This window comes from Perognathus longimembris, chromosome 2, assembly GCF_023159225.1.
Source record: "Perognathus longimembris pacificus isolate PPM17 chromosome 2, ASM2315922v1, whole genome shotgun sequence".
NCBI lineage: Eukaryota > Metazoa > Chordata > Mammalia > Rodentia > Heteromyidae > Perognathus > Perognathus longimembris.
The window spans coordinates 126,379,495-126,402,547 of record NC_063162.1 but is presented as its reverse complement, the minus strand read 5'-3'; the positions used below and the strand labels follow the sequence as shown (position 1 = coordinate 126,402,547).

General features: G+C 33.8%; 1 protein-coding gene across 4 annotated transcripts in view; it reads left to right on the top strand.

The window, feature by feature from the left end:
• The window catches only part of Tfec (transcription factor EC), a 53,261-nt gene extending 30,690 nt beyond the window's left edge, over positions 1–22,571 (top strand). Inside the window, exons 3-8 of one of the 4 annotated variants that reach the window (XM_048340098.1) lie at positions 469–555; positions 11,054–11,168; positions 14,350–14,409; positions 16,897–16,972; positions 20,229–20,376; positions 21,254–22,571. In XM_048340098.1, the coding sequence (XP_048196055.1) occupies positions 469–555; positions 11,054–11,168; positions 14,350–14,409; positions 16,897–16,972; positions 20,229–20,376; positions 21,254–21,634 (867 nt within the window). In that variant the 3' untranslated portion in view covers positions 21,635–22,571. Of the gene's footprint in view, positions 1–468; positions 556–4,856; positions 4,983–11,053; positions 11,169–14,349; positions 14,410–16,896; positions 16,973–20,228; positions 20,377–21,253 lie in introns of those variants that run through there. The other 3 variants (XM_048340099.1, XM_048340101.1, XM_048340100.1) reach the window with 3 other exon arrangements.
• Positions 22,572–23,053: the final 482 nt, after the last annotated feature.

Below are 23,053 nucleotides of genomic sequence, written 5' to 3'. Positions count from 1 at the left end.
CAAGAAATACATAAATAAAAGAAAATACATAAACTTTTATAGTATCCTTCAGTTTTAAATTTTTGTCTACTACAACCTAACCAATGACATGGAGATATCTACCTGTAAGAGTCAATTGAAGTATTCTTTTTTATTTATTTTTAAGGAGTTACCGCTCTACATCCTAGATAAGTTGGCTCTGGCATGAAATAGTTCCTGGAAAGCAGTGTATTTTTGCAGGTCCTGCTTCCAAGGGTGTAGCCCAGCTATCTCCTGGAAATAAATGCAGCAAACAGCAAAAGAACAGTTTCAAGATGATCTCACTTTTAGTGATAAAATATTCTAGGCTTTGATATACATAGCCAAAAATATTGGAATTAAATAGCCAAAACAACTTTTAGAGTTTTCTAGCATTCCCCTTTGTGATCTCAGTCTGAAGATCCACTTTAATCAGTATTTACAATATTCTAAATATTTTATATTTTGTAGGTGGAGGATGTCATTGAGGACATAATCAGCATGGAATCAACTTTTAAAGAGAAAGGAACACACACTCCTCTGGTAATGCAAAGAACAGTAAGTGTTACCACACTCAGGAAAGTCAGTAAGCTTAAAATGCATATTAGAATCTGCTAATTAAAATCAATAAATTTCATTTGATTAGTAAATGGCAATTTATACTGCACTTTTGAAGCAGACGAGCTAACAGGTTAATATTGGGAAATATTTTTTGTTGAAAAAAGTCAAATGGTATTAGTAAGTAGATTAGAATATAATGTTGTTTATATATTTATGTTTGTATATATGCATGTATATGTCTGCCTGCCTGTCTGTCTGCTTGCCTGTCTGTCATTTCTCTGTGACTCTGTCTAATATTGATAAGCAAACAACCAATTATATTTCTAATTTTCAATAGTATTTTCTAGGAGCAATTCAATCTTTTTCACATTCCTATTTATAACATTGTATGCGTTCAGACATCTTCATGAGATTGTGACTCAGCTTTGATTAATTCACCATGACTAAGAAGCCCCAAATTCAGAGGCTTTATCTTTGCAGAGCACAGAAATGTTAACACTAAAACATATACATTTATCTTTGAGCCACTAACCAGAGTTTAAGAATGAATAGAAAAAAATTCCAATTGGCCTCATCCTAATTTAAAGGATATAAAAAGCCTTCTGGGTTGAAATGAACACAAATTCATAGAATACTATTCAATAAAGGGGTAGTATTGTATTTTCTGTTTGATGGCTGTTTCTTTCTCATTGCTCATGTGTTGACCAGAGAAAATATTCTTAAAAGGTGCACAAATTCTTTCCACATATTTTGCATGGTTAGTGTTGGCTTTTTGTTTGTGGGTGAAGACCTTATAGGGAACATAAACTGATGAAAGCTTTTAATTTAGTGATTCTGTAAATTTGTGTTTAAGGAAAGACTGTATTTTAAATATTTGAGGCAGATGGTTCATTAGTTAATAGTGGGTTGGACTATGTTAAGATGAGTATCTTAAATTTAGTGCCTTCAGCTCTGTTGGGGGATGTGGTACTAGGAAGGGGGAAGGCCAAAGGGGTATGAATATGATCTAAGTAGTTGACTTGCATGCGAGAAAATCAAATAATGAAACTTGAAATTATTCTATGACTGAGTGATAGAGGGAGTAAGTTTGATGAAGACACATTATATGTACGTGTCAAAATGTCACAATGACCCTTCCCCTCTCCTCTCTTCTCCCCCCTACCCACCTCGTGCTTTGTATGACTTATGTAAGAATGAGGTGGCAACTCTTCCTTTTCTTCTTCTAATTTCAAATAGCATAGTTACATAAAAAGCAATTCTCTACATTAATATTTTATCAGTGCTAATTTCTTCTTGTCTAATATCACAGCATGAAGATAATATTTTCTTCACTAGTCTTTAACTCCTGTGTTTGAGTGAATGATATTAATTTCCTACCATCTTGTCTTCCTTGCATGTGGTACTTACTTCATTGAAATTATATATTGAAACAGTCTTTGTCTAATTGAAACATTACCAATATTTGTCAAATTTTATCTGTGTGTGTGTGTGTGTGTGTGTGAGTGTGTGCATGTGTGTCTGTGTGCCAGTACTGTGGATTAAATTTGGGGCCTTTGGCTTGCTGGCAAGCATTCTACCACTTGAGCTATGCCCCGACCTTTTGCTTTGTGAAGTAGGGTCTTGCATTTGCCCAAAGTCATCCTCAAATTGTAATCTTGTATGTTCTGCTGTCCATATAGTGGGACATTACAAGCTTACCAACATGCTCTGCTTATTTGTTGTGGTGGAGTCTCCTTAATATTTTTCTTTTTCTTTTGGCTTGTGTTGGCCTGAAACCCTAATCCTCCGGATTTCCAGCTCCTGACTAACTGGAATTATAAGCATTTATAACCACTCTATGCTACCTTACTTGTTAAAGGCTTTGTAGAAAAGCCTACTCAGTACAAAAAGATGGTAATGACTGTGGGGAAATTTGTTGTTTTTTTTATAGAAGATCCTCTTTACAAAATATATACTACTAACAAATTTGTATTACTGGTCATTTGAGTGGGCTGTATCAAGTCAGGACATGACAGCTGGAAAACTTTGGAAGTAGGGAGAGATGTGGTGTGGATCTGGGTATTTAGGTCAAGTCTAAACCTGGCAAATCATCTAACATGGCTTGTTCTATTTCTACATGATAAGAGCAGTTAAAATATTGATCTTTGAGATGGTTTAAATTTATATCTTAGAAGGTTAATGTATATATTTTAAATGTCAGTCAGAGTTGCTTTGGTGCTTATGGTATGGAGAAATCATGCTAAATTGAAAATTGGAGGATATGTTTAGGAAGCGATTATGTTTTGAAATCTCATCATGAAATGTAGTCAAGATGGCAGCAAGTGAAGGGAGCAATACAAGTCAGGAAGTGAGGAAAAAAGCTTATGTAAGAAGAGTTGGCAGAATAGAGATAGGAAACAAGGATTTTTCTAGTTCATGGAGCCAAAAATAAACACTTGTTTAATTTAGAGGAATGCTTTCAATAAGTGTGGTAGGTAGTGAACTTTTCTTCACTGGTGGTACAACCAAACTAAACAGGTATTGGCTTATGCTATAAAAAACCTTAAGTAATATGATGTAGGTAAATCTTTTATAAATTTCCTCTTTTTCCTTCTGTGCTGTCTTCATTTATTCCAAGACATGTATACACATTTGTGTCTGGATAACCTAGTTTTTCATTTTCATCTATAAGAAAGAAAAAAGTTTCTGATTAAGTTAATTACTCTAATGATTAGTTTATTACTTTATGACTGATTTGGATTTTTTATTCTCTACCATTTAAGTCATGTCCTCAGCCCTGTTTTACTGACTGTATTTGATACAGAGTCTTGTACACATTCCTGCCTGGGCTGGCCTCAAACCATGATCCTGTAATTCTCAGCCTTCTGGGTAGCTAGAAAGAATAATAGGCATGAGCTACTAACACCCAGTCTTAAAAATCAAATAATTCAAGTGCCAGTAGAACATTCTCCTTTGTCATTTGTCTTGGCGTCTCTCTGGCATTTAATGTAGGTGATTACTCCATTCTTGACGCATTATCTGAGATGCTGTGTAGGTATCATATAATCTTTTATTTTTCCATTCATCTTACTCTCTTTTTCCTCCTCTAACAGATGTCTAAATGCTATGTGTTCCAATGTTCAATCTTCAGCTAGATTTTCTCATATGTCTACAAATATTTTATGGGTGATATCAATCCATCTTCAGGCTCAGACCTATCTCCTGGGTGTGTTACACTAATATATTTTACTGCTTGTAATACACAAGTCAGAATTCACAAGCCTGAAAAGAAGATTTAGTTCTTTTTGAAAATCTGCTTTTGATTTATTAGAAACTACAACAATAATAAAATCTCTGTCACCAAATTCAATGTTTTCCACCTGTCCCAGGTTTACTCCCCCACCCACATCAACTGCTTGCCTTCATCAGAATCAGAGATTTTCAGAATCACATTTTTTTTGGTCACCATTTCCTATTCTAAAGCAGTGACTTGTTCATTATTTTACTCTTAGCACCTCACACATTGTCTCATACAACCGATTAAGCACATTAAGCAAATTATTGTAAAATGTGCTCTTGATGCAGGCAATCATTGTTCCCAGGAAAATTTCTACACAGGAATTAATTTAATAGATAAAAGGTAGCAGTGATAAGGACAACAACAATAGTGCCTACCCTGTATTCAATACTTATATAATAAGATTTTGCAAAGCACTTTTCCAGAAACATTGCTTCTAAACTTCCCAGGAAACTTTTTTACAGATGAGGAAAGAGGCTTAGAAAAAAATTTCAGTTACTTGTTGAGATTGATTTATGAAGCAAGTGCTAGACTGAGGGCTTGAATGCAATCCTATATGAGAGCAAAATTAATGGTTCTACCTTGTCTGTCATGCCAGTATGTAAGAAGGTAGATATTTCATGGAAGTGTAGAATTTGGGAATATGAAGGGAGAGGAGACAGATCTGATCCTCTCAGACTGCAGACGAATGACTGTTGAGCCTCTGAGTTTAGATCTGTCTCTCTATAAATCCCACCCATTGGTCTTAGTCTAACCCTTTCTTTCAGAGATGGGGTCATGTACAATAATTCATTTTTCTCAACACATATAGGTATTTTTCAATCAGGTATCTGTAAATGCTGGTGGCATTTGGCAATCTAAGTAAACTGTTATAGTTCAAGACCATTCCAGAGACGCGGATTGAGTAAATATTAACAACCTCTGGTGCTTAGCTGGAACTTGAAAAGACTGAATAACATCAGTGAGCAAGCTTTTGTCAATCACAATCTAGACCAGATTAGTCTTAAAGTCCAAGGAAGAGCCAAAGTTCACCTTAGGGCACACCTCTCCGGTTATTGTTTGCAAGTTAAAGGCAAAGAAAATGATGAAGGAGAAAGAGAAAACCATTGCTATTGTGAAGGTTGTAGACCCTTCAAAGTTAAAACTGGTGAGCAAGTGCATTTTGGAATTCTTTCCATGTTTGGAGATGAAACCGCCTTAAATACTGAATTTAAACTTTATAATTGATAGGCAATATAATAAGGTATGTGGAAATTGAATTTTGAAATGTGTAAAATATAATTTACTGTATTGGCAAGCTTATTTATTTATGTATACTTTTACTAAGTGGTCTGGGCCACAGTAAAAATTATTATAGCGAAGAAAGGATTGCTAAAATGAATGTTTTATTGTGGGTTTACATAAAAAATAAGGGTTTTAATAATTGTTTTAGTGTTTATATTAAGCTGAGAGTTGTTTTTACTAATAGTACTAAGTGGCTAATACACATATGGAATATATGATGTGAAAGTACTGGCTATTCTCCTCTTTTATATGTTATCTTTTTGTATATGTGTTAAAAACCAACTTTGTTAAGCACAAGGTTATTTCTCCTATTCCAGCCCCACTCATTATTTTTATTCACTTATATTAGAGCTAAATAATAATAACAAAATAACACAGTGGGATTTCTCTGGTCATTGTTTGTCATTCAGGCCCCATAGTGATGTTTTAACAAATAAAATAAAGTGAAAGGTAAATCAGTGGTGTGTGTCCTAGAACTGAGAAAATCTGGTTTACTGATTCTAAATGAATAAACACCCAAAGGAAGAAAGATATTCTTTCAAGTGCATGTTTTTCATGTATGCATACATTGTAGAATGCGTTGCTCCCTGTGGTGTCCTTCTTTAGACCAGAAGTTTATTTTCCTTTTATGTCTACAGTTATTCTGTCTATTAGTCTCCTGCTCATTTTTTTTTTAACCATTTTAGGCTCACAGTGAATGTCTTCTCTAAAAAGCAAAACAGAGGATCTGAACAACTTTAAATTTGCTGTCAGTTTCCCTTGAAACTCACACTATGTGACATATCATACATACACTCCTACAGTTGGATTAGGGTTTATTTTTCCATTTTTTATATATAAACATCCACAAATCATTTGAAAATACTTTATTTATGCATATATATATATAACTTCATATGAGACATTATGTTTTGTATTTGTTAAGAAATTATCTAGTTGGTCACATATTTGTATATACACATGTATTTCCAGAAAAGCCTTGGGGTTTCTGTACACAATCCAATTTCAGAACATGGTAAGTATATGCTATGGTAGTCTTTCTAGGTTAATACAAGAGTATAAAAGCAATAGTTTGTAATTAAAAGAGATGATTTCTAACAGAGTTTACTAGTCTTATTAAATTTTAATATAAATCAGATTTCCATGAGAGTATTCGAGAAGCTAGGGCACTACGCTGAGCCATGAGAAGGCAATTTTATTTTTGATATTTATTCAAAAGATAAAGTATACAGAATCTCAGTAGAAAATAATGAAAATAAGAAAATGTAGTTCAAAATTTCCTATTGTTCCAAACATTTGAGATTAAGTTTACTAAAGGCAAGATAGGGAGCAAAGAATCCACTTTTTTGTATTTATCAGACAATCTTGGATTTTAATCTATGCTTTTTATTTACTTACAAAGCTATATTGTCTTGAGATAGTTATTTAATTTCTCAGATACATAATTGTTTTATACTCAGAACTGTGATTATTATGCTTGTCATTTAGTTGTAATTACAATACTTCTTATGCAAGTTGATTTAGTTAATATTTGTCATAGGAAACTCAAGTATGACATAGCATGAATGTTATGATAATGTTTGTGTTTCATTATCTTTTACAAGATTCCTCATCTATGAATTCACATTTTTATTTTTGAGAAAATATTGTTTTTCATAATGGTTTGTACATTTCCTTCAACAATGTGTTGGGGTTCTGACTTTTCCCTCCTTGTTTTCTTTTACTAGTCACCGGCATAATGAGTGTGAGGTGCCATCAGAGTTGTTTGGATTTTCATGTCCCCAGTGATTAATGATGGTGGCCAACTTCTCATTTGTATGTTCTTGAGGAAAAATGTCTATTTATGGATTTTGCTCAATTTGAAAGTTGGGTTCTTCTGCTAGTTGTAGGAGAATATGTGACTATGTGGATATGTATGTGTGTTAGTGTGTTTGTGTGTGTGTGTGTGTGTGTGTAGATACGGAGAGACAGAGAGGAGAGACACATCTGACATGATTTCAATTTCTTAGCCTCTATATGATTTACAGGTAGTTTCTTATTATGTGTTTGTCTTTTCTCCCACTTGTTGGTGATATTTTGTGTACAAAGTTCTTAATTTTACTTAAGTCTATCTTTTTAGCTCGATTGCTGAGATTTTGATATTATATTAAAAAATCAGAGCCACATCAATTGTCATGAAGTTTTTGCTGTCTTTTCTAAGACTTTTTATGGTTTTATCTCTTTTCTTAAAATGTTTTATCTTATATTTTGTTCTTTAACCCATTTTGAGTTAATTTTTAAATGTGTTGTGAGATAAGGACCCAGCTTCATTCTTTTCCTATGGCTATTCAGTGTACCCTGCACCATTTGTTGGAAAGAATGTCCTCTCACCTTTGCATGGTCTTGACACTATGTTAAAAACATTTGACCAGATATTAGAAGTTTTATTTCTGTCCTCATTAAAAGCCTTCATCCTCTTTTTATGCTTGAATAACATTATGTGCTTTTGTAATAATCTTTGAGCACAGACACCTTGTTTTTTTTACAAACTTGCTTTAGTTTTTCAAGGTCCCATGGTATTCCATATGAACTTTAGTATGTGTTTTTAGATTTCTTAAAAATGTAGCTGGTATTTGATAGTACTAACATTTACTCTGTAGATTGTTTTTAGTAATATTATCATTAAAAAGTGTTGGGCATTTCCATCCATGAACGTGAGCTATTTCTTCATTTATTTATGTCTTCTTTAACTTCTCTCAGCAGTATGTTTTAGTTGTCAGTGTCTAGGTTTTTCCTTCCCAAGTTTATTCCTATGTATTTCATTATTTTTTGATACATTTTAAACAGAAATGAGATGAAACTGATACTTGTTGGATGCAACTTGACAACTCATTTATTACTTCAAATACAGGTGTTTGGGGGAAATTCTTAGGACATCATAACTTTAAAGTCAAAGGCCATGACATTTGTGAATAGAGGTGAATTCACATATTCTTTTCCAATTTATGTAACAGTTTTTTTCTTATCTGATTAGTCTGGCCATAGCATCCAATATATATTGAAGAAAAATGGTGGGAGCAATCAGTTATTTCTCCAGATCATAGGGGAAAACATGCCTTTTGAATCTCAACCTTTACTATATCTTTTTCTATTTAAAATAATAGTTTATTTAGTTTTCTTTCATTTTAATCAGTCTCACCAGAATCATGTAAATCATGTTGTTTTTTTCCCCAAAGTAGACAATCTTTGCTTTGTAGATCATTCTCACAACAATGGTTCTTGTTTCGTTATAATCTTATTCTATTGTTCATTCTACTCTTTTGTATTCTTCATATTATTTTTTCCCTCTAATGTACTAACACTTTTGCTTTACTTAATTCTGCTAAACTGGATCTACATTTTCTCATTTCATTTAAGGCATTTAAAGTTATTATGGACATTACTTTTTGTACATTTTCATTATTTTAAAATTTACTTAAAAATTCAGTGTAACTTTCTGTATGCTTTTCAGTGTGATCCTTTTTTGTGATCTTTAATCATGAGTCCTTTTCCCCTCCCTCCTACCCTTCTTTCTTCCCTCCTTCCCTCCTCCTCCTTCCCTCTCTTCTTTTCTCCTTTCCTGTCACTCCCTCTTTCTTTCTCTCTTTTCCTTCCTTCCTTCCTTCCTTCCTTCCTTCCTTCCTTCCTTCCTTCCTTCCTTCCTTCCTTCCTTCCTTCCTTCCTTCCTTCCTTCCTTCCTTCCTTCCTCCCTCCCTCCCTCCCTCCCTCCCTCCCTCCCTCCCTCCCTCCCTGCCTCCCTCCCTCCCTCCCTCCTTCTTTCTTTCCTTGCTTCCTTCCTCCTTCCTTCTCTCCCTCCCTCTCCCTCCCTTTCTCCCTCCCTCCCTTTCTCCCTCCCTTCCCCTCCCTTTCCCCCTCCCTCCTCCTCCCCCTGCCTTTCTCCTCCCACCCTCCCTTCTTTCTTTTCCTTTCTCACCCTCTCCTGCCTTCCTGCTGGGCACTGTCTCTGAGCTCTTGTGCTCAAAGCTAGCGCTCTACCACATCAGCCACAGCTCTAATTCCAGCTTTTGGGTGGTTAATTGGAGATAAGAACCTCATGGCCTTTCCTGCTTAGACTGGTTTTAAACTGAGATTCTCAATTCTCAGCTCCCTGAGCAGTCAGGATTATAGGCATGAGCCACGGATGCAAGATCAGTTCAACATATCCATTATGTTTCTCAAAGTCACAATGAAAATGTTCAGATGAGGTGGGTGATGCTTAAGCTCATAACCAACAGGCTTTTCAAATATGATCTTGGAAATTTCTGTTTTTAAAAACATGATAAAATGATTTTCATTTTAAGGAAAATATAGATCTTTGGATTTCCTCCCAGTTGTATTTGCTTGATACATATAGCATCTCTCAAACTCAGTCAACTAACTTTATCCTTATTTTGTAGATCTGGAAGTTGAATGGAGTAAGTACTTGACCTAAATGTCTCCATCCTAGGATCTATAATGGAAAAAAGATAAAAAATGAATCCGGGGGACAGGGCAGATTGGAGGAGAGGGAAAGTGAGAGAAAAATGAGGGAGTGGGTAACAAGTTTGACAAGAAATGTATTCACTCCCTTATGTGACCCCTCTGTATTTCACCTTGACAATAAAATTAAATTGGAAACCTAAAGCAAAAACAAAAAATGAATCTATTGAACTGGGGGTAATTGGTGGTAGAGTACTTGATCATGTGAGAGTTTCTAAATTCAAGTATCAGAACTAAAAAATAAAAGGAAGAAATAAACAAAATAATGACTTTATAAAAAACATAAAAAGAAGATTTCTACTACAGTTAATGATAAAGAATCTATTTCAATGCACATCAGAATACCATATGCTGGCTAGAGAGTCTTATTGATATGGACATGATTAATATACTAGATGGTTTTAATTGGATTTTCAAAGTGTATTTTCCTTAGAAATACAGTATATTTACCACATATATCATCGCAGTTTATTACTCCATAAACTAGTTTGACTTTATAATATCAAAAATTTCCCTCAGGTTGAATTGGAGGTCTGCAAAAATGTAAAAATATAGTTTTAGATGCCCTGTAATAATCTTGTTACAACTATTTTTGACTATGTGCATTGTTCCTAGTCATTTAGGAAAGGAAAAAGATACTTTTTATTTATGTTTTGGCTAACTTCCCAGAAATGGAATAAAGGTAGCTCTAATGGAAGCATTCATATCCTATGTTATAAATGCAGATATTCTTGGAAAAATAGCTATTAACTTGAAATATGAATATTATTCCAATTTAGTTTTATTGAACAAGCAAATCAACAAGTTCATTTTGAATAGGAGTCAGTGCAACTTAAGTTGTGAGTAATAAAGTACCTTAACTTTCTGCACAATTGTTCCCATGAAATATTTTAACAACTGCACTGTGCTTTAATTGGATATGCTCTATTCACTAGATACAAAAAGTAGGTTTAGAATATTTGTGGCTGGGATATTTTTAATAATGTAGAACATTAAGTGCAAAATAAGAGAAAATATGCCTTCCAGAATGGAGAGGTTCTGTCAGTGAAAAATATGAAATAGCCCTTGACCATGAGTTGCTTGTATCATTGATGTCATTAAGAAGTTCCCAATATTCAATCCTTAAACCTCATTTGTAGTATTCAAGGAACTTTACAGCTTGCCTAGATATGTATTTCTTTTTACACAAAATGATATTTTTAATTTCATTTATAACTATGCCATAAGCTGGCTGAAATCTACATAAATAGCTTTTTTACAGTATCTTATCCATACACATTTCAAAATAGTCAATGCATACACTTGTTTAAAATGTGGTATAATATCATCATTAGTAACAAAGTGACAACTTTAAAATGGGAAATTTAAAGATCACAACTAAATATATCTAAGTACACGTAATGCTAATTGATATTATTTTTCTTTTTTTGTTTACAGTTATCTGGAGGTATTTTGGATGTATATAGTGGTGAGCAGGGAATTTTACCAGTTAATATGGGCCTTACAAGTGCTTCCTGCCCAAGTAATCTACCAATGAAAAAAGAAATTACAGGTAATGTTGGTTTTATAGTTTTACAATTTAAAGTTTTGTTCACTATGCTGGATACAAATGACATCTATTATCATGTTAAATAGAATTTTTATGTGATCAAAATAGTTAAAAGGGAGAAATTTAAAGAGTGATTTTAATGTGTGTATATTTATGTGTATACATATGTATATACATTACATTTTATGTATATATAAAATATAAAATCATATATATCATCTATTAATCAATCTATCATTGACTGTTAAGTAGGGAGAGAGAGAGAGAGAGAGAGAGAGAGAGAGAGAGAGAAAGGAGCCTACCATATTCACAAATTTATTCCACACAGTTTTGAGCAAGCACAGAAAAAAATTTAAAAATTAAAAAAAATCAAATTCATCAATTTTAAAGTTGTTAAAAGTACCCGTGCTGCTCACACTACATTGTTTAGTTGGTTTGGAGAAGCTCTCAGTCAGTCTTGTATTATGTTTGTTGTATTTAAGTCACTACATGTTTTGCTGGTTTTTTACTCTTAATTTTGTAGAGATATATTGCCTCAAATGCAATGGTGTCCAAATTAGCAAAGTGAAAGTTACAGTAATGCTGCCAAGTAAAAAAAGGGCACAAAAATGTGCTTAAATGATAAAGTTGAAAGGGGGTATTGTCTTCAGCTGAAGTAGGGTAAGATTATCGGAAAATAAACCATATATCTTCAATGTAATGCTGAACGGTATGCATCTTGAACATTTGTAGGTTTTCCTTAGTGGTAGTCTTCTTAAAATCAGATACCTACAGATACAAGGATCTATGGAAACACATACATACATATGTGTAATCTTATACCTACTATATGTCTATTTGTGTGTATATGTGTATATGTAATGATTGTGATCTTGGTTCATTTGCAACTGAATAGATGATTCTATTAACATGGTTGCAAAACATATTAAATTAGGGCAATACAATAATTGTTTGTATGTACCACTGAAGACTTAGTTAAATTTTGGTTTTGGTGTGTGTGTGTGTGTGTGTGTGTGTGTGTGTGTGTGTGTGTGTGTGTTTGTGTGTCCTAGAGCTTGAACCCATCCATGATTTGGGCACTGTCTATAAGCTTTTGTACTTTAGGCCGAACACAGGTCCACTCCCAGCACTTTTTGGTAATTAATTGCAAATAAGTGTTATGGACTTTCTTGTTGTGGCTGGCTTCAAGCTACAATCCTCAGATCTCAGTTTTTGGAGTAGCTAGGATTTCATGGGTGAGTCACTGATGCTCAGTTTTTTTTAACTATTTTTTTTTAATAATGAATATCATGATGACTTGTATTTAGTTTTCTCAATTGAGAAAACAAAACCTCCATTTTCATAGTTCATTTCAAAATTATTTCACCTGAAAGAAATTATAGCAAAATTCTTCCAAGTATGTAAGTGAAGGAAGCAAAGGAAGAGTTATTTTCTCAAATATGATATTGGTTAATGGAAGAAATAGACAAATGAAAGATTTCCTTAATGGTAAGTCCAGTGTTAGATCTTCTATGAGAGTAATATAAAGTTCACTTGAAATTTTTGTAACAAGCGTTTAACCAACTAAAAAAAGTCTAGGCATTTGCTACATTTAGAAAATATGAGAGAGAGAGAGAGAGAGAGAGAGAGAGAGAGAGAGAAAGAGAGAGAGAGAGAAAGAGAGAGAGTACGAGAGAGCACATGAGCAAGCTGGTCTTGGGGCCTGAACACGGTCCCAGTTTTGTGCTTAAGCTAGCACTCTATTACCATTCTACTACTTGAGCCACAGTTCCACTTCTATTTTCTTGATGCTTGATTAGAGATAAAAATTTCTTGGATTTGTCTGCTCAGATTGGCTTCCAACTACAATTCTCAGATCTGAAACTCTTGAGTAGCTATGATGACAGGCATGAGCCACCAGCACCCAGCTTGTTTTATTACCTTTTATTTGTTTGTTTGTTTGTCTTGGGGCTTGAATTCAGGCCTGGGTGCTGTCTCTGACTCTTTAGCTCCATGCTAGTGTTTTACCACTTTGAGTCACTGCACCATTTCCAGTTTCCTGCCCAGGCTGTCTTTGAACTACAATCCTCAGATCTCAGCCTCCTGAGTTGCTAAGATTATAGGTGTGAGCCACCAGTGCCTAGCTTATTACTTTTTAAAAAAATAATAATTCTGAGAACGTAACACCTAATTTTATATAGTCATGCATTTCCCCTAAAACTTATCAACTTAAAAAATATTTACAACCTGATATAGTCTATGAGGAACATGGATCCAGGAGTAGCTTGGCAAACTGATTCTGACTCAGTCTTTTATAGGGCTGTAATCCAGATATCAGGTAGGAGTACTCCATTGTATAGTTGAATAGAACTGGTAGATGTACTCCCAATGTGGCCTATTTATATATTTTTCAAGTTAAGGCTGCTTATTGACAAGTCATCTAGCTCACTGTTGCTTGGGTGCCCTCATGATATCACAATTGGTGGTCCAAGTGGAAGCTGAAAATATTATCTGTGGTGTAGCCTTGAAGCCACACTAAAGATTTCCCACAACATTCTGCTGGTTTCACAGGTCAGCTCACTGTAGGGAAGGAGGAACTACAAAAGTGTGAATATTAGGAAGTGAGAATCATTGTAAGCCATCTTAAAGGTTAATGCACAAAGCCACAACCACATAACATACAGAAGGTAGTGCTATTTATTTGAAAGATTGCATACAGTTGTTTGCTGTGAATATCTGAGGAATATAGTCCCAACTCTTTGGGTATAGAAATTTTATGTATGAAGGATTTAGGTTGGAATAATTTCCACATCACTAGATTTAGAAGGTAGTAATAGAAATGTCAGACAGTTTTACACATTTGTACACTGTACTTCTATTACAGTTATCATGGTGATAATCAGGTAGTATAATATTCATATTACAGATGAAGAGCCTGAGAACAGAGAATTTTGGTATTTGATCACATAACTATTAAATAGAAAGCCAGAAAAAAAAATCCAGATAAAGCTTTACTACTCCAGATCTTGATGGCTTTACCATGACTTTACTTGAGAATTCTTTCATATTTCTCAATATTTGTATAAAATATTAGCGTACCATTTTGGAGCAAGGAATATACATTTTCATGTAATATTTCTGAGTTATGGACTTAAAAGGTTTAAAAGTGTTAACTAAACAGTGTCTCAACTTTGTTCCTTCTCAGCAGAAACTGACCCAAGAGCTTTAACAAAAGAGAGACAAAAAAAAGACAATCATAACCTCAGTGAGTATAATTTCCTTTTTGTGAAGCAAAATTAATGTAAGAAGAAAGGCATGGTTATTAAATTGTATGGTCTTTTATTGATGGCCTATAAGTACTTGAAATCAGAGGTTCAAAATTAATTTGTACATGATCTCAATCCTGAGCTACTTTGAGAAATGCAAAATATGTGAAATCTTTAAGAAAATCTAGAAAGCAGTGTATGTTCACAAATGAGACATGTTGAATCCTCCCCTTGATCTATATCACTCTCAAGTATGTGCCTCAGATGAGTGCATTTGCTTACTTTTGCCCTGTGTTGTGACTCTTTGATCCAAAGACTTAAAGAAATAAAATAACTACAGAAAATGCACAACATTTAAGTGTCAGAAATATAAGTTCAGCATCTTATTTTTCTGTGTTTGTTCTTTTCTTCCTAATGACTTGTCATCTCAAAGGCATTGCTTATGTTGTAATGCTGGATTTCCCATGCTTCCTTCAGGTTAATTTGACTCTGATAAGGGGTCACATGAGACAGAGAAATGCAGGCAACAGAAGTTGATTAGCATTAAATGTGAGCTTTAGAGTGCTTAGTCTTGTCATAAGTGCTTAAGTATCTCAAGTGGGCTTTTGGCTAATTGAGTGAGAATATTTTTGTTCTAGGAGCTAGATCAAAAACTGAGAAAAATGTAAAACAAAAAAAAATACTAATATGAAGCTCTGATGTGAATTAGTAATTTCCTTATATGTAATTTATTCTGCATGTGAATCTGTTTACCTAAACTCCTGTCTAATGAACTTTCTGTAGCAGAGTCCTGGAAGCTGACTGTAGGACTTAAGAGCTGACCTGTGGTTTTAAGAGTTCTGAGGAAAATGATGGAATTCCCATAATCCTTAAGGACAGACCAGATAACTTTGGTCCAGAATGAGACATAAATGAATCAATAGGGTTGATGGCTGGTGAAAGTGATGTAGACTGAGAAACTATAGAGTTTTCTCTTAGTACACCTGCTCATGAGTACTGCCCTTGATCTTTCTCTATTTATATCTTCAGCTTATCAACAGGTAATTTAATGTATATAGTACACAGTGTATAGGAGATGTCTGCTGTGTGCCTTATCAATGTGTTTTCTAATCTGGTTCTAGAACAACCCATAAAGCTATAAAAATTATGAGATTGTGGCAAGCAAGTTTTCTCTTCCCCCACATCTAAAAATGTAAGAAGTATGAATCAATTTAGTAAGAGCGAAATAAAATGTATCTCATTCTTCCTAATGACTGGAAGAATCGGGGTGAATTTAACCTTCTCAGGTCATCATTGTTTGGCCTGGGGGTATCATGTCAATGCCTCAGCTTGCTGCCCACCCACTTCTCTCCCCACCTCTACTCCATTTGGTGGTTGGGATGGCCTCAAACTGAAATCCACAGGATTTCAGCCTCTCAGTTACGAAAAGTACAGGTCTGAATCACTGATATTTACTTCTATAGTTCTTGATTGAAAATTTTAGGCACATTAAATTGATGACTGCTCTTAGAATAAATACTGGACACACATACATGTCTGACCATATATCTGACATTTATATACATAGTTGCCATAAATTATGATTGCATGTAAATGCCAATGAAAAAAATTATGTTAAAATCTATACAGTAGTTCTTAAAATATGAGCTGTGTAAAAATCACCAACATATGTATGTTAGGAAATAAATTGATATACTTGAATCAACATACATATGTTTAGTACTACTGCATATGTCAAGTTCTATAGGGATACTAAAGTGAAAAATGGTATCATCAAGGTAATAATAGCATTCACACTGTAATATGCTAATGACTCAGAATATGTCAATAAGTAAGCATATTGCATGGTCTCAGAGGATTGCAAACTCGATGGACCAACATTTGTGTGAAATAACAAACCGAATAACCATATATATATATGTATAGACACATATGTTGAAACAATATACATTTATGTATATAAGCAAATATTATAGTAAAATTTTTTGGTCAGTCAAAGGGCTTGAACTCTGAGCCTGGGTGCTATCCCTGAGCTCTTCAGCTCAAAGTTAGTGCTCTACCATTTTAGCCACAGCACCACTTGCAGGTTTTTGGTGGTTGATTGGATAAGAGTTTCATGGACTTTCTTGCCTGGGCTGGCTTGGAACTGCAATTCTCATATCTCAGCCTCCTGTGTACCTAGGATTATAGACATGAGCCACCAAGCGCCCAACTACAGTAATGTATAAAATGAAAAACACTTCTTTTAGAAAAAAAAGATTAAAAATTTAAAATCATATATTTGCAATTCTAATGTTATAATTTGTAGTTACTGAGTTAGATATATTTGAATTTTGATATTGTTAAAAAAGTACTCACTTTTGACTGCATAATTTCTAACTAATTTTTCTCACTATTTTTCAAATGATTTCATAAGAAGGTTTACAGCTGAACAAAAGTGAATTGTGCTTTAATGAGAATAATCAATAATATTTCTTCTTTAATAGTTGAACGAAGAAGAAGGTATAATATCAATTACCGAATCAAGGAGCTTGGCACTCTTATTCCAAAGTCTAATGATCCGTGAGTTCAAAATCTTTTGTGTAATAATGTTGTGATATCAGTACCCCCAAAAAGTGGGTGTGAGGGACAGAGAGTGGGTGTGAGGACAGATTCAATGATGAGGAAACTAAACATCTCCACAGCTAAGGTAAGGCCATTGCTGGGCTAGTGTTAAAATATTCCAGGATGCTCAAGCAACAAGGTTGTTCAAAGAACTGTCCTCTGAGCATAGGAAATACAGTTGCTCCTAAGTTCACAGTGCTTCTTCTTGTATAGTAACAATACCAGCAATTTTACTGATGATGTCAAAGCTATTTGTGATGTTGGCTGGGATACTTGGTTAATGATGTTAAAATGTGGTCCAATTTAAAATAAAATAAAAATAGAATTGTCACATTTTTTAATTCTGGAGACCTTCAAGTCATAATTGAAATTGAAAATTCTGTCAGTGCTGGGAGACAGTAGCTCAGCCCTATAAACCCAGCTACACAGGCAGCTGAGAGTCTAGAATCAAAGTTGGAAGACAGTCCAGGCAGACACATTTAAGAAACTCTAGATCTAATTAACCAGCAATCACCAGAAGTAGATGTGTGACTTCAGTGACAGAGCACCAGCATGAGTAAAAAATTAAAAGAAAAAGAAGTAAAAGTAGCAATAGTGGCATAAAAAGAAACTAATTGACTGATGCCAATCAGATTTTTTTTTTTAGCAAACAGAGTCCAATAATATCTTAGAGCTATCAATCAAGAAATAACTAATCAAAGTGTCAATATAGAATGTTGAATATTTGTATAAAAACATTGGAAAGGTATGAATCTTTAATAACAATTGGGAAATAAATAACCTCTAAATATTAGCTAGATTTTAGTTGGAACATAACAAATTTTAGACAAATTGAGTATGTGACTATAACCATTAAAATAATTAAGAATGTTCTTTAAAGCAAATAAGCAACTACACATTTCTGCAATAATGTTGTGATATAAATACTTCCCATAAAACCATGTATTTTGAAGATTGGGAAATTGTATACCTTAACTGGTAACAGGTGAAAGAACTACTCAAGCAGTCTAGGCTTTTTTGACAAAGAAATTATTAGAGTATTATGCATTGTACATAAGAATATAAATACCTCATTAAAAGTTCATTGCAATTTTAGGGGCTAAGAATTCATCAATTTAAATGTAACTAATTTATTTGCAAAGAAGCAAAAGCTAGAAATTTTCAGAAAAAAAGCATTAAAATACAGGGTTTATCTTCCAAACACCACATAGGTCTTGGTAAATAGATGGACCTCAATTGAACCTTAATGCAGCTCCTGATTAAAACAAATTTTGCCATAGGAAATTGAAGTGAATACATATATACCAAATTCAATAAAGTTACTGTTTTCCTGTTAAAAAATTGGAAATGTACATTTCTTTGCAGGCCAAAATAGTGGAAATAGAAAGGAAAGAATATAGAGAAACACTTTAGTTTTGAGAAAATCACAAATCTGACATTCATTGTGATGGTTGCATTTCTTAATTAAAACATTGTAGTGCTTTCAAGTGGATGGGAATGCCTAAAAGACCATAGACTTCCCATAGTTTTGTCTGATTCCCCCACTACCACAATTTATACATTGGTGTTTCCTGCTTTGGCCATATGTCAAAAACCAAACTATTAGAAAAAACTAAAAAATGTTATAAGAAATCTTACTTATTCCAATGCTTTCAACTAGAATGAGAGTGCTTTTGAAAATAGCACATTCTACATACAAAGTGAAAGAAGACATTGTGTTTTTTGCTATCACTGTTTTGTAAATTTATTTCAGATCTATATAAACAGATCTCTGAAGTTGGAATTTTGGTAGTTATACTTCACCAATAACCTTCATAATTTTTTCCTTTATGAAATGAAACAAGGTTCTTGCTACTACTTAGAATTTTAGTGCAGGAGGCTACAAATAGTTCTGTTTCAGGCACTTTATTGCTTCCATGACAAAAGCAGATAGTCTTTTTATACTACCCCATCATGTAATAAATTCCTACAAGTAGCAGTTGTCTCAATAGCCATTATGGCCCAGGAAACCTGATAACGCATTTTCAAACTTGTGAAGCACAGGCAATAGTTTGGTGCATGTCAGTAGAAGATAGATCACCTAGACCCAAATATACCTTTCCACCTGGGTCTTCCTTTAATTTGTAGTTGCTAATGACATGGTCATCTAACTTGAATTTCCAGTGAGACACATTAATCTCATTTCCTTCATAAACTATATTTTCCGACTTCAGATGCTAATAAGTACAAATTAAAGTCAACATATTTCATGTGGACCATATGAACAAATGTATTTGTAGAATAATACTACATTTCCCTACACAGTTACTTTATGCTATATTTAAAACATCTTGTGATATCAATCTGAAACAGTAATTTTTAGCAATTAATTTGGACTCACTCTCTATGCATATTATCAATGCTCATTAAGAATTACTGTCACTGATTTGTATTCTCAGGCATTATAATCAGTAGCTTATTCTACATTTCCATATTTCAAATTTTTCTAATGTGAAAAATTAAATTTATGAAATATTTCACATATTATAGCCAAAAGCATAGTAATATTTAGTTGTATTTATTTACCGTAAACTTATTTTAAAATAGGTTAATCATATCTAGCAGTTTTAGCTACCCTGCTGTTGGTGCAGGAAAAACAAAATCTTCAAATGGTATAAAATGTTTGCTCTTTTGTATAAAGCAGTATTGTCAAAGTCTAATATGTTACAGAATCAATCAGGATTATCATTCAGTAGAGACTTTATTTTTTTCTCTCTTAAAAACAAAAGCAGCCTTATTAGGAAATAAATTAAAAGATTGGTACATTTGAAATGATCTTAAAATTTTTAGGCTTAAGTCGTCAGTAATGTACATTTCCTAGTTCATTAATGCAGAAATACTGCACATAGATTTTAATCTTGGAGTTAATAATAAAAGCAATTTTCACTAAAAATATAAAAACTGTAATGGTAGAATCATGATATTGCATTTAGTTCTCCCACAAAAAAGTCACTTTATTACTTTCCTTTGACACTTATTTTCATTCTGGGATTAATTTTACTATATAAGGGCTTCTTAACTATTCTATTAAAATTTCTATTCAGAAGCAATAATATCTAAGAGTGAATAATAGTCATGTAAATCATTATTTCATATTAATGTAAAAGATTTTGTAAGTTCTTATGAATTCTGCTGACATGCACAATTGTGAAAAGGTTATCTCTCCGCTCTATAGTGATATGCGCTGGAACAAAGGAACCATTCTGAAAGCATCAGTGGAGTACATCAAGTGGCTACAAAAAGAACAACAGAAGGCCCGAGAGTTAGAACACAGACAGAAGAAATTAGAGCAGGCGAACAGGCGACTTCTTCTCCGGATTCAGGTTTTTATAAGAATGTTACCATGAACTGTGTACTAACATATGACATACTGTGTCATCTATTTTATTCATTGGTCTCATTTGCATTATTTCTCATGAACAGCTTTCCTTGTGAGAGGTAATTTGATAATCTCTGATGGCCTTTTAGGTGTTTATTAGTTGGATTGTTTAATTAGATTTCAATTTGAAATTAAGAATTGATGTGAGTATACATCTATGTACATATATATGTACATATTTACCTAATGCAGAAAAATAAAATTTATTTCATAAATACATGTATTTTCCAGCCCTAAACGAAATACAAAGTAGAACATTTGTTTCTATAGATAATATTGGACATTAAATTCTTCCCTTCTCTTTAATTTCTTTGGTAACATTGCTATAAATTTTATTGCCTCAAGGCACATTGCACTAGTTTATATTAAGTCACTTCTCATTGTTCATGTGACGCGAAGTATCAAAATATGGGCTTTTATAACCTTCTCTTTTTCTTTTTAATGCATGCATGCTTATAGCCAGGTAAAGCATGTACTCTATTTCCATGAAATAGCCCAGAATTATGAAGAGAAATTAATCATTAAGAGTAAATGGGAGATCTTTCGCTATTTCCATATGGCTATATGTAGTCTGGGCCACTATGGGGCCATCATATACATGAATAACTTCAAAGATCATTGAGAAGAGAAATGTTCAAAACCTAGGCAGTTTTCTTGGGGTTACTTTGCAGATATCAGAAATGCACTGAATTTCTTTCTTTGTGAAGAATACTTTTAATCTATATTACTCTTCATTATTTTGGTCCTAATTTCTGGTTTAGTCTCTAGAGTTATGTCCTCTTGCCATGCTGTTGCATAATGATTCTTGTTTGGAATTTCAGGAACTAGAAATACAGGCTCGTGCCCATGGGCTGCCAGCCCTGACTTCACTTGGCATGATTGATTTAGAGGCTCACATCACCAAACAGCAGAGTCACCCTGAACAAAATTCAGTAGACTATTGCCAACAACTTACTCCATTTCAGAGAACAAGTCCTGAACTCTGTGATCACGCTGTGGCCTTCTCTGATCCTTTGTCACACTTCACAGATTTATCATTTAGTGCTGCTTTGAAAGAGGAACAAAGATTGGATAACCTGCTACTGGAGGACACAATATCCCCATTCGGAACAGATCCTCTGCTATCTGCCACTTCCCCCTCAGTTTCCAAAACAAGTAGCAGGAGAAGTAGCTTTAGCTCAGAGGATGGAGATGAGTTATAAGAAATGCAAGTTCAATCCATCAAGTAGGAAACAATTCCATGTTGGTGCTATGGTCTGTGTTTCATACGTTGCTTTTGCTCCATTTTTTTTTTTTCTGAAAGAAATAAATAGTTAACAAATAACTGACTAGGAGCCGAAGGGAGACTTACAGAAAGGCCAATCCTGATTCTGAAGAATTATAGAGGACGACAATGATGTTTTGCCCTTTTTCTACATAGTTCAAATCTACTTAAGTTTTGTTTTCCTTGTAAGCAACAAGTCTGTATTAATAGCTTAAAAACTGAAATGTTGATAAGGTACTAGCAGACTGTGAGGAGTGAATTGACTGAAAGATGAAACCCTTATCTTGGTCCTTCTCTTTCATATGCTACTATTCACCTCTTACACCTGCTCTTAAGAATCAACAAATCCAGTGAATATTGCCTCTTTATGTTGTCTCTTTATGTTGTCCAGAGTTCAAGCCTGATGAGGAAATATTTACAGATTTGTTTGTCATGTAATTGAAAATGAATCTATAATCAACCTGAGAATTTATTAAAATAAAGAGAATTTATTTTTAAAAAATTGGTTAATAAAATTTGATCCTAATGCTTTTGGTCAGCTCAATATCACTAATTCTAAAAGTGTTCTGACACATTTATGTCTGTGCTTTCTATTCAGAGGAAGAGAAAAACATTGAATAATTTTCTTCAGCACCTAATTAAGAATTTCATCATTTCACATAAACATCTACACATGTGTACACAATTTGGATAGGGCATCTTATTTTTTTTTCTTTCTACTGATATTCTAATTAGCAACAAAAATCACATCACAAATTCTCCTTAGTCCTTCAAGAGCTGCTAGACAGAGCTGGGAATATGGCCTAGTGGTAGAATGCTTGCCTCACATACATGAAGCCCTGGGTTTGATATTTCAGCACCACATAAAGAGAAAAAGCTGGAAGTGGCACTGTGGCTCAAGTGGTAGAGTTCTAGATTTGAGAGGAAAAAAAAAAAAGAACAGTACTCAGGCTCCGAGTTCAAACCCTAGGACTGGATGGGGGTAGGGGGATGAGAGAGAGAGAGAGAGAGAGAGAGAGAGAGAGAGAGAGAGAGAGAGAGAGCAGCAAATAAATATAAAATGGCCTCTTACTAGAAACTTTTTCAGCTATTCAAACTTTATCATTATGTCCAAAGTTTGATGTAGATTAGCATTGGATGAAGTTTTCTCCAAACAAATACAAGTTGTGTAGACAATACAAATAATTAGTAAACACAGGATCTATGTTATATTCAAGTCGGAGTCAAGTGTAAAGTTCTTTTTCCCCAAGAACTTACAGTATCCTGTAATCTTTGGTGACTTTATTATCATTTCATAAACAATTATCGACAAGACTTCACCCTAATTTTTATTTCTTGAGCTTGTTTTAGGTTTGGG